This window comes from Leopardus geoffroyi, chromosome C3 (genome assembly GCF_018350155.1).
Source record: "Leopardus geoffroyi isolate Oge1 chromosome C3, O.geoffroyi_Oge1_pat1.0, whole genome shotgun sequence".
Taxonomy (NCBI): domain Eukaryota; kingdom Metazoa; phylum Chordata; class Mammalia; order Carnivora; family Felidae; genus Leopardus; species Leopardus geoffroyi.
This window is the reverse complement of record NC_059338.1, coordinates 9699829-9719513: the sequence shown is the minus strand read 5'-3', so window position 1 is coordinate 9719513 and position 19685 is coordinate 9699829. Positions and strand designations below refer to the sequence as shown.

Below are 19685 nucleotides of genomic sequence, written 5' to 3'. Positions count from 1 at the left end.
TCAGATCCCTTGGACCACTAATTTGGTACCAGGGCGTCATTGTGAGGAAAGCATGTGATTTTGAATCAGATCCCGGAATCGCAACTCAGCTCTGCCCATCGCTAGCTGTGTGACCCCTGAGCAAGTTCCCTATTGTGTAACGGAAAGTAGAATGATACCCACTTCATGAGACTGATGTAAGAAGTGGGTACAAAGCTATTTCTGGGAGTACTTTGTAAATGTTAAGACTGAACAGATGTGAGTAAAAGCACACAAATCAAAAGAAAATTTTGAATTAGAGCTGTCCAGACTTCCAAAGCCACAGGGCTCCAGATCTCCCACCTCCACCTGTCCCCAATATTTGTGGGATCCAAGGTAGGAGCACAAACGAAAGCCTATATACCATATTTCTAAATAGTAGTTTTAATTCTAAGTCAACATACGGAAAGCTGAGGGTGTAAGTCAGACTGGCAGTGCTAAATCACATCGCTTCTGTCCTCTTACCTTGACAGATACACCTTTCTAACAACGTAGAAAGCGAGGTTCAGATTTAGAATTCTCAGGCTCCTCCAAGTTCTGTGCTAGGGTATAGAGGCATAAGAAGGTAAGAGCCGGCCCCTAGCTGGCCCCACTCTCCTTCCCACCCTGGCTCTGTACCATATAGAGAGATACGGACCATCATGGATATGCATGTAGGCACCTAACCACCTAACACACCTGTCCAAACTCCATACATGCCCCCTACAAACAACCATGCTTTGGCTCACACAGGTGGAGTAGACTACCCTTAAGAGGACAGACCAGGAAAAAGGCCTTGCATCAACCCTGGAGGCAAGTGTGGGGCCATATGGGCTGGGAATACTGAGATCCCAGATACCCAGAGCATGGTCTAGAAGAAGGGGCACCGGCTCCAGATGGACACATCCGCTTAGCCCCACAATGTGAAATGGCATAGCCAGAAGATAGCAGAGTGGGTCTCTTAAAGTGGAGGGCCAGGCAGGAGCTCCTGTCGCCTGGGCTGAGGGACAGCATCATCCTGGATCTCACAGCCTCCCTGGGAGCTTGAAACACCCTTGAAACCACCCATCAATCAGGGGACATCAGTGTCAGCAGTAACCCCCGAATACCTGCCCACTCCCTGCCCTCAAGAATGCTGCTGCTGGCTCCCGACCTCCTTGGTGACCATGGGGCTTCGGAGGGGTGGGGGGAGCAAAGAGGGGCTCCTTCGGGGAGGTTGCTCTGCTCCTCGTGGGCCCTGGGAGAACTGGCTGGGTCCGGGTAGAAACAGGACCTCAACCCAGGGGCCACTTATTTGAATGAAATGCTTCGCACGAGCTTGTTTAAAGAAGATTTGCCTTTTTCTTCTAAAACTGGGCTGCAGAAAGCATGAAGGTTGCAATAATCGATGCTTTCATTATTAGCTCCATTGGCGAGTCCATTAGCTGTGCGCTTTGGGTCAATGACTGATTGTCCAAAATGAAAACACTGTGTTTATCCCGTGAGGAGAGGGTTGTAAGAGAAGGAGGGGAATTGAGATAATAACTAATGTGGGTCTCGTGTGTTATAGTTTCCAAAGCGTCTGCTCACCTGCCATTGCTCTGTGTGATCCTTGTAACAGCTCCGAGATGTAACTTGCCTGGAGTCACTTTCCTTCTCTAATTTGCCTTCCCATTTTACACATGAGGAGCCTGAGGCCGACAGGAGTGTCTTGTCTGAGGTCAGCCAGCTGTTACTTTGGCACTGACACCCAAATCAGTGCTTTCTCCACTCACCACCAAGAAGACCTCAAAGAGAAAAAAATGAGATTGGGGACTCATTGAAGGTTAAGATTAAGGAGCTTTCCCACAAGCATGGTGAAGGAGAGAAAGCAGGGTTTGGGGACAGAAAGACCTGACTTCAAAGCCTGGCACTGCCCTCCCCAGGAGGAGGAGTTTGCACCGTTCACTCTGAGCTTCTGTTCCTTGTGTGTGACCAGGGTACAATAATCCCTGCCTCACATGCTCAATGTCAAGTGTTTGCAGCTGGCAGGGTCGACGGGTGTGAGTTTCCTTCTTTCCCAACCCTCTCTCTTCCCGCGTCTCGCTTCCTTACTCATATCTGAACTTAAATCTCACTTACTCGCGCCCCATGCCTGACCACACGCCTCACATTCATTATCTCATTTAAGGCTCACAACAAGTACATCAAGGGAGTCCTATTACTATGCCTGGCTTGGAGATGGAAACTGGCATAAAGAGGGCAAGTGACTTATCTAACTGACACAGCCAGTAGGTGGTAGCACTCAGTTTAAAAGCCGAGGCAACCTGGCTCCAGAAATCCTGCTTTCGGTTCCTCTGCTCGGACAACTCTCCAACTTTGGTGCCCAACTTCTTGAAGGAATTACCTGAATTCTCTTTTTTTCCCCTTGTGCTTGTTCATTCCCCCCATAACTCCTTACCGAAAGGCCTCCACCAGCATATCTTCACCGCTGTCTTGATAATAAATCTAATGGTCTTTTTCTTAATCCCACTCTCTCCAGTTCATGTGGCTTTTAACAATGGTGACTTCCTGAAATTCTCTTGACTTGGGAAGTTCATTGTCCCCTTTTGCTGGTCCTTCTGCTTCTTAGTTTCCTCTTTGTCTTCTGGCCATCTGAACGAGCCTCCTAAGGCATCTCCTTCAGCTCCAGTGATCCCAATATCACCGTCAGGTCAGCTGACCCTCTCCATGCAGACAGTTGCCAGATTTACACCTCTAGCCCTCACTTTCTCCTAAGCTCTAGACCCAACTTTGCAACCCCACAAAAGCATCGCGTCCCAATTGAAACTCAGTCTCCTCCTACCTTTCACTCAGACTGTTTCAATACCTATCTATTCAACAAATAATTTTGAACTCCTTTTTAAAATATTTTTTTGATGTTTATTTCTTTTTGAGAGTCAGAGTGTGAGAAGGAGAGGGCAGAGAGAGAGAGCGAGACACAGAATCTGAGGCAGGCTCCAGGCTCTGAGCTGTCGCACAGAGCCCAACACGGGGCTCGAACCCACAAACTGTGAGATCGTGACCTGAGCTGAAGTTGGATGCTTAACCGACTGAGCCACCCAGGGGCCCCAATTTTTAACTCCTTCCACGTGCCAGGCATTGTTCTAGGTACTGGAGATATGGCAGTGAACACAACATAAGACATACTTTGGGCTTACATTTGGGGAGTTGGGAGACCATAAGCGAAATAAGTTATATAGTATATTAGTGGATAAAAATAAATCAGAGACATAGGATGAAGAACACTGGGTCGGGAAGTTGCAATTTTAAATATGGTTGACAGGAAAGGTGGCACTGAGAACACGATGCTTGAGCCAGGAATGATGGAGGCAAGGGAGCAAACCTTACAGATCCTGAAGGAAGAATGCTTCAGATGAAATGAAGAGTGCAAAGGCCATGAGGTGGGAGTTTGCTTGGCATGCTCAGTGAGCAGCACAGAGGCCAGAATGGGCAAGAAGGAGAGAAAAGTTAATGATATACAGGAGGAAATGGAGACCCAGATCATGCAGGGCCACCTAGGTCCTTTTAAGAACATTGACGTTTCCTAAATAGTTTAGGAGCCATGGAATCATTTTGGGCAGAGGAGTGACATAATTTCACGTTTGTTTAACAAGACCACTGTGACTGCCATGTTGAAAATAGACCAGAGCAGCAGAGCAGAAGTATTAGCAAGCATACTAGTTTAGGACGCTAGTGCAGCAATCCAGGAGAGCCAGCTGTAGCTTGGATCAGGGTAGTGGCGATGGAGGTGATGGATGGGCAGGAGTTGAATTCTAGATGGATATTGACGACATCAACAGGATTTGCCAATAGTTAGTAAGTGGAAGGTGAGAGAGTGGTCAAGAGTGACTCCAGGGTTGTTGGCAGGTGAGCCAGGGGGTATATGGAGCCCAGGAGAGCAATCCAGGCTGGAGATAGAAATTTGGAAGTTGTCAGCATGTAGAGGGTACTTACAGCCATGAGACTGGATTCACCAAGATGGAAAGGAGAGGAGGGCCAAAGACTGAGACCTAGGGCCCTCCGAAGGTAGAAGGTTGAGACATGAAGCAGAACCAGCAAAGGATGGTGAGGAAGAGCTAGCGAGACACAAGGAGAAACGAGAGTTGTGTGTGTGCTCCATGTTCTAACCACCATGTCCTGGGCAAAGACACAAAGACAAACACGACTCCGTCTTCCCTGCCTAATGGAAGAGTCAGAGCTTTGCACCCTGAAATTCCACTGTGGGTGGGTCTGGAGATGGGTGTGGCATGTCAGCCACAGTGAGGCCACACCTTGTTACTTCTGAGAATGATTTTACACACACACACACACACACACACACACACACACACACACACACCAGTCAGCTGTGCTTGGCTCTTCTGAATAATTGTTTGAGTGAATGTTTTACTTTATTCCCTCTTTTGTCTCTGAGAGGCAATCAGTTGCCAAGCCACAGTAGATCTACCTTTGCAGTATCTCTTATATGTGGCCCTTCCTCTCCATTCTCAGCCACCAGCCTAGATGAAAGCTTCACTAAAGATCACCTAGAATGTTGCAAAAGCTCCGGAGCATCCCGGTTCCCTCCCTTGGGTTCTCTAATTCTTCTTCATGCATCACCTTTCTTCCTGGCTCATCATCTCTCGCTGAAAAGTCCCACCAGCCCTGGGATGAAGCCCAGTGCTCAAGCCCATTATTAAAGGCACTTCCTCCCAGACTGACACTGCCTTGCCCAACCAGCCTTGTCTCCACTCTTCCCAGGTGGTCCCTCTGGTTCCTGGACACTCCATGTTCATGCTTAATGCCACACATTTGTCCATGACGGAAACTCCTGCCAAGGTGTGCCCTTCTTTGTTCCTCCCAGCTCAAATTCCATTTCCTCCCCAAACCCTCCCCCTATAGCCTGCATGGATGTCCATGTTTCTGACTTCCTGTATCACTCCAAGTCTGTGTCATTAATTTTTGTATGTAGGTATATTATGGCGTGAACAGTCACTAAATACATTTGTAGTCACCAGTTCATTCATTTTATTTGTGTGTGGCTTGTCTGCCTCCCCCTCAAGGATAAACATGGTGTTAAACATGGTGCAATTGTAATAATGGAATACGTGAATGGTACATAATAGTTTTTTTAACGGTGAGGGAAAATATAAAGTATAAAACTGTGATAAAACACTTTGTTATATACAAGCTGTATATGAGACAAGCATGAAAATGATTTAAGTAAAATATTCCTTTGACAAAAATGTATTAAGATCTACTATCTGCCAACAATGTGCTAAATACTAATGATCCAAAAATAAGTCACAATCCCAAGCCTCAAGGAAAGCATAATCTAATGGAGAAAGCAGACACATAAACAAACAATTATAATATAACCTGGGACCTGTAAAGAGCTGGATATATCCAGGACAGCTTGGAAGAGAAGGCTTCCTGGAGGAGGTGACACATGTAATGATTCTCAAAAAAGAGTACTTAGGTCCAGTGAGACTTTAGCAGGGGAGAGAGAGCTTCAGGCAGTGGGCATGGCATGAGCAAAAGGAAGAGGGGAAGAACAGCATGGCATGTTAGGGTGGGAAGGCCAGACCATGGAGAGCCATATATTAAGAAACGTGAATCTTACCATGTAGATGATGCCATTGATGCCCATTCAGAGGAAACTTCGAAGGGTGTAGAAAGGACAGAATCGTGTCTGCATGTGGGAACACCAATGCAGCTAAAAGATGAATTTGAAAGGGATTGGGGTTGAATGCAGAGAGGCCCAGCTGTGGCCCCTTACCAGTAGACCAGGTGGGAGATGCTAAGGGTGTGAATTAAATGACGGCAGTGAGAACTGGAGAAAAGGAGATAAATTCAAACATCACGTATGGAGCAAAATTCACAGGATGCAGTGATGCGGTAGCTGAGACAGTCTAGGAAAGAGCATAGGAAGATGGCCCTTATTTCTGGCCTCAAAGACTGGGTGAGTAGTGGGTCACCTGCTGCAGCAGAGATGGGAGAAGGGGCCAAGTGTATGCTAGAGGTGGTGAGTTCACTTTGACCATGTAGGATTTGAAGCGCCTCAAGCATTCATTTAAAGTAGTTCTCTAAAAGAGAGAGTGACTCCACGGTGCTATCACTCCTGAAACTCATCAGGGACTTCTTTGAAAACCATTATCAAACTGGCTTATCAGCTATATAAACCAATCATGCGTTGTATAGGCATAACTCTTTTTGGAGGAAAAAAAAAGCCACTACCTTAGAGTGTGCATTAGTACCTATTTTTCATAAAAGAAATAAAACTATGATATTTTTGGAAAAGAAACCTACTCCCTATTCTCTAGATTTAAGTCATAGTGAATTTTGGCTACTTCCAAAATCAAACCCTCCCTGGGGCTGTGGGAGAGAACATGCCTCAGACCCAAAGGATTTCCAATATAGCAGTGGCCAAAGTCACAGCAATGTGGATGGATGGGGTACGTAGCCTCCCAAGGTCACTGCACCCATTGGCTAAACTCAGCCATGTCCCTTTGTTTCCATGTGATGAATAAGAAGCTTGTTTCTCTATTCCACAGAATCTTCCAAGAAAAGGGTGTCTTCCTTCTCTCCCAAGACAGACACAAGAGTAGAGCCTTATTATATTATCTCTGTTTGCGGAACATCTGGGACCAAACTAAGCTTTGTAAATTTCTCACTTGACTGATCTCTAGACCCTGGGCTTAAGTCTGTTCACGTAGCTCTGGGCAGGAAGATGGGGGCAAAAATAGGAACCGTGAAGACACTATAGACAAAGTATCTTAATCAACCAGCAAGATAGCCAGTCTTTAAAAGGACAGTGTTATAACAGAATCAGAAACCAAATTCCCCAGCCAATATGCCACAGTTGGCACAGTGTCTAAGTACAGTGTTACACTGCTGAGAATACTTGTCCTCTAGTCCCACAAAAGAACCCCAAACAGGTCTCATCACTGTAACCTAAACGGAGATCAGAGTTGAGGCAACACAGGAAGTAAATGCCTGGTGACTTAATAACTGTCTCCACACTTTGGCTGGAGGCAAGAAGCTGACTCCAGTCTGGCCATTTCATAAACCCAATAAGCAGATTGGGCTTCACCTGACCTCTGACCCATATATGAATATGTCCTGCTCAAATAACACTCCCTTTTGTACAGTAAGAAATGGCCACAGCATTTTCGGTGAGCTACTCCTTGGCCCAGCTACAACCAGCATGTGCAGCAAAACGGTATCTCTCTGACTTTCTATTTGAGGTCATTTCTTCGTCTTCATTTCTGCCAATCATGATACACTGCAGTTACTCCCGGCAGCTACCAAGGGCATGCAGACAAGAGAAAAGGTTCTTGCAGCTGTGTGCTCACTTCCTCTCCAGGAAGCCACAGTGGAAGTGCTGTGGAGGCCAGCCAGAGGCAGTAGTTAGCGTCTCAATGTCCCTGCGTGACAGTAAAAGATGCTGAGACATTTCAGCATCAACTTGACAGTGGAGCTCTCTCTTAAGCCATTCGTATAAAGCCCTGTAGGATCTTCTGTCACTTCATAAGAGGAAGAACTTAGCTGATGAGTGGAGCATCTCTTTTATTTCTTTAATTATTACATTCTTCTGGGGCTCCTGGGTGGCTCAGTGGTTTGAGCGTCTAACTCTTGGTTTTGGCTCAGGTCATGATCCCAGGGTTGTGGGATCAAGCCCTGTGTCAGACTCCTCACTGAGCATTGAGCCTGCTTAAGATTCTGTTTCTAGGGGTGCCTGGGTGGTTGGTTGGTTAAGTTGGTTAAGCATCCAACTTCGGCTCAGGTCTTAATCTTGCGGTTGGTGAGTTCAAGCCCCACGTCTGGCTTTGTGCTGACAGCTCAGAGCCTGGAGTCTGCTTCAGGTTCTGTATCTCCCTCTTTCTCTGCCCCTCCCCCACTTGCATTCTGTCTCTCTCAAAAATAAACATTAAAAAATTTTTTTAAAAATTCTCTCTCCCTCTGCCTTTCACTAAAAAAAAAAAAAAAAAATCTTCTCATATCACTAAGAATCATTCCTAGTCCCAGCAGTGGGTATATGGAGAATGCACACTCAGGCTCTGCCGACTTAATTTCTGCTTCTGTTTGGATTCAATCCAGCTCCCGGTGGCTGCTCTGGGAGCTGCAAGCAGATGGACAGCCAGAGTCCCCTCCACTCTGACTTTCTCCAGAACCACGTAAGGGTACTTGGGGAAGTGATATGGTATAGTGGTCAAAAGCACAAAGTCTGGAGTCAAATAACTCCTAACTCCACCTCTTACAATCTGTAGAACCCACATTATGGGCCTTAACATCTTTAAACCTCTATCCTCTCATGTGTAAAATGGAAATAAAAGTTCATTTATCTTGTGGGATATTTTGAGCATTAACTGAGACAACATAGTTAAAGTACTTAGCACAGTGGTTGAAATAGAGCAGCATTCAATAAGTATCAGCTGTGACAATGATGGCGGTGGTGATGATGATGATGATGAGCTGGGGGAAGAGACATGGGCTAAAGTCAGGGGTACCCAAGAGAAGTAGCAAAGTGCCCAGAATGGCAGGTTCGCTAAACTAAGCAATTAATGGGGTGCCTGGGTGGCCCAACCAGTTGAGCATCTGACTCTTGGTTTCAGCTCAGGTCATGATCTCATGACCCGTGGGTCTGGGCCCCACATTGGGCTCTGCATGGCAACGTGAAGGCTGCTTGGGATTCTCTGCCTCCCTTTCTCTCTGCGCCTCGCGTCCTTGCACTCTCTCTCCCTGGCTCGCTCTCTTTCTCTCTCTGTCTCAAACATAAATGAACATGAAAACAATCTTTAAAAAAATAAAATAAAATTAGCAATTAGACTTCCAGTCTGGACCTGAAGTCAATGGGACAATAGCACTTTAGAGACTATGTATGCCAGCCTACAGCACAATGTTTGCTTTGAGGTGGTTTCCAGAAGGTGACCATTATCTCCTTGTGTGTCAGTTTCTATGTCTGTTTTCCAAGTGCTGGATTGGCCAATGATTGGAATTTAAGCAACCCTCTTTGTTGAGTAGAAATTCTACGACTGTGATTTTCTGGGAAATTTGTGTAACCCTTAACTCTGCCTCCTTTTGCCCTCCTTTCCACCTGATGCTTCCTTTCAAGTACATCAAACCGTAACCACTTCTTCCCAACAAACAAACCTTTCACACACTCATACTTCCCAAGAAAGTTGTTCTTGCAATGGAATGACTCTAAATAGCTGATGACAATTCCACCATCCCAAGTGGTTGATACCTCTTTGTGGGGCTCACAAATGCCTCTTTGAGCTTCCCGTTGCCAGTTAAACCGGCTATGATTTTATTTAACTTTTTGGTATTTTTTTTTAATCTTTGCGTTATTTCGATTTGTCCCTATCTCATCCCAAAGCAGCACAGCATAGAACTTTCTGACCTGAATTCCCCTCTGAGCTTCCCATTTTGACCAAGTTGACTGTGTTAGTAAGTGTTGGGCACCTCTCCATCTTTTGAAAAATTCATACAGCCTCTTCTTTTCTTGTGCATCTCTTCTGCTTTGCCAGGTCAAGCTGGGAACTACCTGACTTGAGGGAAGGGAGAGTAAAAGCCATCAGTGACTCAGATGGGGTGAGCTACCCTTGGTACGGGAACACCACAGAAACTGTGACCCTGGTTGGTCCCACCAACAAGATCTCCAGGTTCTCCGTCAGCATGAATGACAACTTCTACCCAAGTGTGACGTGGGCAGTGCCAGTGAGTGACAGCAATGTGCCACTGCTCACAAGGATCAAGAGGGACCAAAGTTTCACTACCTGGCTGGTGGCCATGAACACCACCACGAAGGAGAAGATCATTCTGCAGACCATCAAGTGGAGGATGAGGGTGGACATTGAGGTGGACCCTCTTCAGCTCTTGGGGCAACGGGCCCGGCTAGTGGGCAGGACTCAGCAGGAGCAGCCCCGGATCCTGAGCCGGATGGAGCCCATCCCCCCTAATGCACTAGTGAAACCCAATGCCAACGATGCCCAGGTCCTCATGTGGAGACCCAAACGAGGGCCACCTCTGGTTGTGATCCCTCCTAAGTAGAAGCAGACTGGCCTGACTGTGTGTGGAGCACATGACGCTGAGACACGCAGTGAGGCTGCCAGGGGTGGCAGGAGCCAAACTGAGTTTCTGAGCCAAAGCAGACCTCTCGGTTTGCCAGCCTTTGCAGCCACTTGTGAAGAGTAGGGCTGCTTCTTGGGTGGTAGAACCATAATCCTTAGGAAAATTCCCTTCCTTTTAGGAATAAAGAAATCGCTGATTTGACAGACTTGCTGTGATTACCATGCAAGTAGCCATATTTTGGAGCTGACCAGGATGATTCTTTTATCTGAACTATTGACCATTGCTTTCCTGCGAGATGCAGGGGATGGAAACAAAATTAAACAGTGCCTGTGGCAAATGCTGCTTCCCAACCAATTAGAAGTGGGAGTGAAAACATCCACACCAGGTGTTTGTAAGACAGACAGTCCCACTGTCTGACTGGAGGGTGCTGGGGATGGGGGTGGAATGAAAGTCAGGTGGCGAAGAGAATGGGGAGAGAAAGAAATAAGTTGTTATTACAAATTAATACCTGTGAATTTATTGGTAGACCATCAGCTCTTCAACATACTCAGTGGAATGAAAGGCACACTTAAAAAAAAAAAAAAAACGAGAGATAGAGTGATATGGGCTCCCTTCTGGAGAGCCTCCTTGGAACTGTCCAAGGTCCTGATGTGAACAGACAGATGGAGACTCTCAATGGTTCCATCTACCCACTTCTTTCCAAAATCTGATCGTTCAGAGTATTCCTTAATCACAATATTTGGATAGATAGTTCCTGAATTCTACAGTAGCTATGATATTTGGGGCCTTTGCCATGTTTTTAGTGAAACCTTAATTGCAATTTTGTTTACAGCTGCCTATTCTGTTCCCCGTTTCCAGCCCTAAATTTACAAAAAGATCATTGTTTCTAAACCATGGAATCCATGTCGAATTTCAAGAACATTTTAACAAATAAGAATACTATTTTCATTCCTTTTGTTTTTTTTTTTTTTTTTTTTTAGTTTCTGAATGATGTGAACATACAGAATGCACATATGTATACACATGCACGCATTCAAACATACACGTCAGGATGGAGACAGCATAACTAACACATTTGCCAGCAGTGCCTACCTATGTACTTGTAGCCCAGTACATACGCTTTTTATCTATATATGTTTATTTTAGCTCAATTTCGCAGAAGCTCAACTTTAACTGCATGAGCATTTGTGAGAAAGTGCTTCATAATGCTTAACTTCAGAGCTCTTTAATGAAAATATGAGCTGCTCACATTAAGCAAGACTCTATGGCTGAGATCCAACCATCAAGGATGAGAGACCATATTTCCTTTAGCTAGGCCAATCTCAAACATTTTAAAGAGTTTCTAGTCTTTACAGTAAGAATTTTTCCAGCTCTTCTAGTTTCCATCACCCAAATCCCCCAAGCAAAATAATTATAAAACTGCCACAGTGTCATTGTGGATTTTATGGATGGATACCGGCAGCCTAATTTCAGAGGTAAAAGAGTTGAGGGTCAGAGTAATTATTACAGTCCTATGTAATATGGACTATGTAATATGGAGCCAATATGGTTGGTCCTATGTAATATGGAGCCAATATGGTTGGCTCCAATGAGATCTTCTCCCAGAGTCTAGGAATGGAGAAGGAAAAGCAAGAGGACTTTTTAAATTATTTTTATTAAAAATGCAATTAAGTCTAATTTCTTTCAGGTTCTAGTCTCAGGGGATGGTGCTTATTTACAACAGAGGGTTAACAGATCCACTTGAAATCATGTAGTGTTAACCTCACACCCCAACCACCAGCTACTGTCTTATAGATTAGTTATTGATGGCAAGCTGAGCTATTTATAACAGCACATTAATGACACATCAGTGACTCACAGGAGACCTGGAGACATTCCATTTAAAAATAATTCAGCTGTTATGTCTGTCCTTCCCATGCTTCCTTGTTTTTTAAGGGAGCTCCAAAGAACGCCATGGCTGAAATAAAGCTGCTTATTTTTCACTCTGATGTTCAAAACAACTTTTCCCTCTCAATGAATTAGATGTCAACCTTATGGGATGCTGAGACACTGATCCTAGAATCTAACCCACATGGCCCTATCCGAAGAAAACCTAATATTTAAAAAACCAACATTGTACCAAACAGCTGGTAAAAATGATCACTTAATTACAAGATCCTATACAAAGTTTCTGTTTTTAAATTCCCCTCGCCCATCCATTAAAACAAGATGACTTCCACAATCACGTTTACATATAATGTAACTTTTTCAAGGGCATAGCTGTATAAAGCCAAGGGTAGCATACTTAACTAGACTTGCTCCTGCTGAAAATTCACACTTTTCAGAGTTTGAAAAGAAATGACCTGGCCAGTTTTCTGGAAAATTATGTAATACCAAAATGAGAAAAATAGAGGGGAAAGTGCTTATAAAAGTTAAAAGCCCTTGGGCAAATATACATTATGATTATTGTTGGTGATACCATTGCAAGCTCTGCAGTTGGGTCTCTTGGTTCTGGAATGAGCCTGGCAGAATGCTCCATTGCCCTGCAGCCAATTATTTTAAAGTTATAGTGGTTTTACAAGGAAACAATCCCTTCTCTTTCTCTGATCCTTAGATCATTACCTTTCAGCTTAGTCAGGATATTGTCAAATGAAAGGCTCTCCAACAAGAGAGAATTCACCTTGAAATCTCTACTGGGGTCACATCTTCCCACCCGGCTTTTCTTCTCCTGAGACTCCCTGGGTCTGATACCAGATGCCGTCAGTTTAGAGAAGTTCACTCAGTGCCTTGATCAGGTTTTAGTCGGGAGGTGTCAGGACTATACTTGGATTCCGAACACGCACATACGCAATGGTTTCTGGTGACACCAGAGTTTTTGATTCCCGTGTGGAAAAGACTGTTTTGTCAGGTCATAGATCTTAAATGTAGTCACCTTTAAGATCCTTTCTTCCACGATCTCACGGAAACTGCGAGTTAAATTAGCTCATCTTTTCAGGGTCAGAGACCTAATTAGCAGCAGAGCCAAGAGAAGAGCCTGGGTCCCCTAAATCTCATAGCACAGCATGGTCACACTTACCTGACACCCACAGTCCTCTCCTCGTTTCCATCCCTGAACCATTTACCTTTGTAGCACTAGAGACCATTAAATTCATCCTTTAAAAAATAGGGTGAAATCTTCGTTACAGTTATGTCAAAAACTGAATGCTCCAGATTCCCTTTTATCCATGACAGCTGTTTCAAGATTGAGCTCTTAATCTGGGCCCTTTGCAGCATGGATTTTATATTCCCAGGTCAGTGCTTTAGTGCACAGCACATGAGAAGGCTGGAGGCTGGTCCTCACTCCACCTACCATTCCATGGGCCTTTAATAACTCTCTGTCCCTGGTACTAGGAATGATATCTCAGAGGTCAAAATCATGTTCTAAGCAACAATTCTGGGCAGTAAAATAAAAGAATTATGATTTGTAGAGTATTTTACCAAAGGCTTCTACGTGCGTTTTCTCATCCCCAGATAGTCTTAGGAGGAGTGCAATATTGTTGTTGGTATTATTATCCCCATTTTACAGAAAATCCATTGAGATCCAGAGGGGTTAAGTGACTCATCCATAGGCACACAAACAGAAAATGTCAGGAGCTGGGGTTTGAACTGGGCCATTGGGCTCCAAATCCCATGCTAGGACACTCCTGCGCGGCCTCCCCAGATGTTCCCTGCCTGGAGGGCACAAAAGACAAGGAAGCAAAGGAGAAAGCAAGTCACTTTCACCCACAGTCATGTAGTCTCTACCAGCTACTAAGTGGATGTATTAAAAATCAGAGAACTAACACTGTTTTCTAATGCAGAGAACCTTGTAATCTCCAGGGAGATTGGCCCAGAAAAATGCCTGTCAGGGGCTGCAGTGTGGGTGAGCTGGCTGTCAGTCGGTAGCTCTCAGCACGGCACTGGTAATTAGTAGAGGAGGAAATCTGCTCTCCTGGTCCCAGAACCCCTTAAACACCATAAGCACAAAAGGAGGAGGAAAGCAGGCATCCTGCAGTAAGGGTCCCAGCTGAGCAAGGGCCTGCCACCCACCATCCCTCAACACGGCAGGAACAGCCCGTGGGGTGGAGGCAGCGGAGACAATGGCTTTCCGAGCTCCGGTTGGCACATTGGACGATCTTGTTAGAATGGAGGGCACAATTAAACATTACCAGAGCCAGCTCCCGACTGAGTTGCAAAGAAAGATGTAAACACACACACACACACACAGACCCACTACACTCACACGCTCCTTGAGCTGAAAAGAAAATTAATCAAAAACCCAATGAACGCCTGAACTCTATAATTAAGCCTAAATGATCCTCAGATAGAAAGGGAGCTGAGTGAGCAAGCTTGGTGCACAAAGATATTTTTACCCCGGAGTCTTATTGCCATTAATTTCTTTTGAGATCTTGAGTACATCTGGTTCCAGTTTCCCTGGTAGGACATCTGCCTATGGAAGACCTTCAGGAGAGTTGCCAGATCAGTGGCAAGGTTATTGGGCTGTTCCTCCAACACTTTTATGGGAACGCATCTGGGGAGGCGAGTGCCATTGCCCTCCTCGGTCAGCCGTGCTCCCTCCCATAATGGATCGTACCACTGACCTCAGTCCCGCTAACAATTCCTCTGAGGTGTACACGGCTTCACAGTTTACAAAGGGCTTTTACGGTCCTTTACGTAGAGTAAAAAACATCTCTGTTGAAGATAGCATATCTGAGGACTGGCCTTATCTTTCTGTCTTTATGATTATTAACAACAATGACTCCCGTTTGATTAGTATGCTACAGTTTACACAGCACGGACCCAAAGATTGTGTCGTTTAGTCTCAACAACCCTGTAAGATCTGCTTTATAACCCCATTTTGCAGATGAGGGAGTTGAGGAGAAATGTCATGTGAGCTGTCCAAGGTCCTTAATATGAGTCATGCTCTGAGGACTTTGAGCTTCAGTCTTCTGGCTCCACACCTTCACTCCATTTCCACGGAACCTTCTCTCCCTCATTAAACACAAGCAATGTTCTCTGCTTCTCCGGCCACTGCTATTCCTCGGGCAGGACTGACTCACAAGGAGAGAGAGTCTTTGCAGAGTTGCCCTGATTGACCCCTGGATCCAGTTTGACAAGACAGATCAGCTCTCCTGAGGAGTCTGGGTTCAACTCTCCCAGGCTCTGTGCCTCCAGGTGATTAGGGAGGTTCGTCTGGGTGCTCTGAGGTTGGAGGCCAGAGCCCAGGACCTCAGCATGACTTGAGATTCAGCTGGTGAAATAGCCCTTGAGCAAATCATTTCATTCACCCGGGCTTCAGTTTCCTCCTCTGTTAACTGAGCCACTAATACAATCAGCCGACATCACAAGTCAGGAAGGACAGCGGGATGATGTCTGGAAACACTCCAAAATGTCTCACGTGCTTCCTGATGTAAGCTTATTGTCACATCAGTAGAATCACGGGGCTCAGTGCTTGTTGCAGGATCTTAATTAAGTTCTATCTACTTGGAAGCCCATTTTCCCATTTCAGGGAAACCCAGGCTCCCTGCCAAGTAAGCCTGGCTCAGTGGAGCGTGGTGGGCTTTGAGCTCCCCCTGTCCTCAGACGCTTTGCTGCAGAGACCTGGACCCTGGCAGTCAAGAAAGGAAAGGACACCACTGTCTAGCCATGTAGAAAGCAGCTCTGGGCAGAGTTTGTAGCTGCAACTCTAAGTAGCTGCAACTCCAAGAAGCCTTTGGTAAGAAAAGGAGGCTGAATATCAGATCTGGGCCAGACTTGAAATCCCAGCACACTTTGCCACCTAAGCCGCCTAGAGAAGCCAGCCAGGGACAGCTGCGTTGTTTTTGTCATGAACTCAGGCAAGAGATACAGAGGCAGAAAATAATAATAATAATTTTACACACACACACACACACACACACACACACGCACACACCTTTTTGTGGGTTTCCACTAATACAGAGGGAGAAAATAATGATATATATTATATATAATTATATATCTATAGTGTGTGTGTTGGGGCAGGGGGAATCTCCCACTGGCCTGTCTCTACACAGTTTCTGATGCCGCAGATCTTGGCCGGGACTCCACAGTTTGCAGGTCGCATTACAGATTTGACCCTCAAAGTACTCATAGAAGGAGGAAATACTTCTTCAAATGCTGCACCATCCCCGCCCCCCCCCCCACAGGCTGTCCCACCACACTGCAGGCATATTTGGTCATGGCCCCTCTCTCTGCCCCCCCTGCCTGCTGTGGCCCCATCACACACGGCCCCACCTGGACCAGCCACACAGCTTGCCTCAGGACTGCTGCCCAAGGTGCCCTGTCCCCACAAATCACTGTGCCCCCCTCCCAGCTGGGCCCACCGCCACAGGCTGAGGAGAGGTCATTTTGTCCAGCTGGGGAGTGGTCCAGAAGAGAGCCCGCTAGCTCCTCTCACCAAGATAAATATGAAGCCAGGCCGCTGGGCGGCGGGCCTCACAGCCACACACAGGAGCCTCTCCTCTGCCTCTGGGCTCCCATTGGTTCTTGGCTAACCCAGAAAACGTGGCTCAGTCCTTAAAACCGCTGTGTCCTGGGTCAGAAAGCCTGAGAGAAGGGAAAACAGACACCAGAATTACAGCAATGAGGGGCCCAGCTGCCTCTGGACCTCCCTGGGGACCGGGAGGGGCTCTGACAGTGCGCGTGACACATTCAAACGGCAAGACGGCTGCACAGGGGGCTGGTCTCAGGCCAGCTGAGGCCCAGTGTCTCTGGGAACAGGCAGGAGACAGGAAGGAAGACAGAATGCTTTGCCTCAGGCCAGGCCAGGGATGCAGGGGAACCAACCAAAGTGCCCAGGGTGCAAAATCTCAGAAGACCCTTAATGCCAGTTTGTGCAAAGACCAGCACTGCGCTTGGTGCAAGTGAACCGCCCCCCCCCCCCCCCCCCCCCCCCCCCGCCCAGTGTCTACTCTGGACACCTGGCTTGCCTCGCCTGGGTCCCAGCCCCGCTCTCTGCCACCTTCTCGCGTGGTTTTCTTCCCAGGAAGGGTGGGTGAGGGCGGCTACGTGAGATCCCTCTGGATACCCATTCTTCCAGCAAGTATTTATACAGAGCGTGTACTGTGTGTCAGGAGGAACAGAGCCCAGAGGGAGACGATGCTCGCAGAAGGCTCTGGGCGCCACTCATTGTCCCCCTTTGGGAACCCCACAACACAAGTAACCCCAGAAGTTTAACAAGGGGCCCCCTAGTCTGCCCGCGAGGGGAAGCTGCCTTTCCGGCCCCAGGACTTGGTGAGGGTGGGTGAGGTGACAAGGCAGCATTCTGTCAAGTCGTCTGATCTCTTCCAAGGAAAGGCACCGGGGGAAACCCTCCAGCCGCATCCATACACACGCAGGCACTGGTGGGGGAAGAAACCGCTGGTTCTCTCTCCATCTGCTCTTGTCCCTTCACCCTCACCCTTCAAACCAATTCGAATATTCCTCGCAGACATGATGCAATGAGATGTTAATTGGAAAAATAACAGGAAGGATAATACATGCGCCTCAGGCTGAGAACTATTTCATTAAACTGGGCTTTGAAAGCAAGACAGCCAATTAAATTATTTCCCACTTCACTCCCTCACGTACCAGAAACCATAGAAAGCTATTACTTCTAATTAATTAGAAAAGAAAGAAGGACTCCGCATATGCATATCAGATGAACAGGGACCCGGGCGCTACACCACGTTCTCTCTTCGCTACAGTGCGCATGCGTCTACGCACGCACACACAAGTGTGCGCGTGCACACTCACACACACGCATCAGGGGCTAAGACTCGTCCACCGTCTCACCTGAAGAGTTTCATGGGTCTTCTGAAAACCCCAAACATAAAAACACCTGCCCCCAAGAGGCACTCACAAAATCAAACAAAGGAAAACGCCTTCTTTGGGCACCTTCATCAGAAAGGAAATAGGGAGAGAAAAAGCAGCTCTAAACTCAGATTCCAAACCTCCCGCACCACAAAGCGACTTGTCTGTTGTCCTCTTCAGGAAAGGAGGAGGCATGTCCCAAGCCAGCTCCCTCTTTCAAAGGCTCAGGAGGGGCTCACGGACTAGGGGACCTCAGACCTCCGAGGCATACTTTTGAATTGACTTTGTTACTATGCAGGTCACATGCAGGGCACCCTCACTTTTCCATCTGTGAAAAGGGAAGAAGGCCTGTTCTCAGTGCCATAGTCACCCCCCTCAACGTTTTTCAGCTTGTGAGAACACATTGGCAGAGAGCCCTGAGCTTCCTGTGCCTTGCCTTGGGGAAAGAGAGACGAAGCTCAACCATGCAGCTAAAATATTTCCTGTACAAAAACTATGCTAAGCCAAAGTCACCCTTACTGTATCGCAAGTTTAATACAATTAACATAATATGAGTATTATAATAATGACTATAATGGTCATATAAAGCAGTCGTCACAATGATGTGACTTTTGCACACAGGAATCTCTCCAGCATGGTCCATGAGCAGCGGACAGACTCGGAGGTTGTGACAAGGCTTCTGCATGAGCCCACATGAGCCCCATCCTCCCCCCTCACCCACCATACCTGACATTCTGTCCCATGCAAGACATCAAGGGCTGGCAGAGTCAGTGCCTCTGACCATTCGCTTATTGCAGGAAGGGGAACCGGCATTCGCCGACACTAGAGCGTGGCAGTTCTTTCAGAGTATAGGGTTTATGGAGGAACCATTTCTAGAATGGCTCTGTAGGCGATTAAGTCCCCCCATTTGTATGCATGATGAGGTCGTTTGCAAACTTCAAACAATTGGAACAAGTTTATTTGACAATAATCTATGTAAGAATTTCAGGTTTGTTTTCTTCCTGAAATTGAAACCACGCGTACACTCTGAAAATGCAACAGTGTTCATCTGTTATCATAAAAACTTGTTCTGCCATTCAGGGAAGAAAGGCGAGGATGCCTGGTGTTTGGGTTTACCTTGGAGCAACTCCTTCCATGCATTCAAAACTATTCTTTTTATTCGAAAGACTTGGTTCACCCACTTCTGCTTTGGGACCTCAACTATTATATAAAGCAATAGATAGAAATACCCACCCACACACGAAAATAGTGGTAGCAAGTTGTTTTTTTCTTTAAAGAAAAACTGATTGCCAACTTCGAGTAGTGTAGACCTACACTCAAGAAGTTTTAGTGCGGCTGAAGTGTGCCCCCGTGCACAGGAGGAATTCGGGGTAAGCCACGGGGTCCTGATGAATCCTCCTATGCCTTCAGATGCTGAAAAACAAGGCCATGGGGTGGGGCCCTGGAATTCCCAACCATTTCTTTAGATCCCTTTATGCCTTGATAGCGGTTATGCCGATGGATGATCTGGAATCCTTTAATATTGTTTTCGTTTTTAATCATTTTTTCAAGACCCACATAAATGCCATAGACCATCTCTGCAGAGAAATACATAAGTAAATAAGTCCCAATAATTTTGCATCGAATTTCAGGGTCATTGTCCCCTTAAAATCTATTTATAAAGCCTCGATTATAAACATCGACCTGTAAGGAATGACATTCTTTAGTCACTGTCTTAATGCCCATTTTATTTACATGTTTTTATGTCCACATACAGGTTACCTAGTAGGACAAGGCACGTCCATCAAGCAGAACCACATGGCAGAGACTAAAGAGGAGGAAAGGAG

General features: G+C 46.3%; 1 protein-coding gene across 1 annotated transcript in view; it reads left to right on the top strand.

Moving 5' to 3' along the window:
• The window catches only part of FAM78B (family with sequence similarity 78 member B), an 80891-nt gene extending 69890 nt beyond the window's left edge, over nt 1–11001 (top strand). Inside the window, exon 2 of the mRNA XM_045455669.1 lies at nt 9507–11001. Coding sequence (XP_045311625.1) covers nt 9507–10029 — 523 coding nt within the window. The 3' untranslated portion in view covers nt 10030–11001. The remainder of the gene's footprint in view (nt 1–9506) is intronic.
• Nucleotides 11002–19685: the final 8684 nt, after the last annotated feature.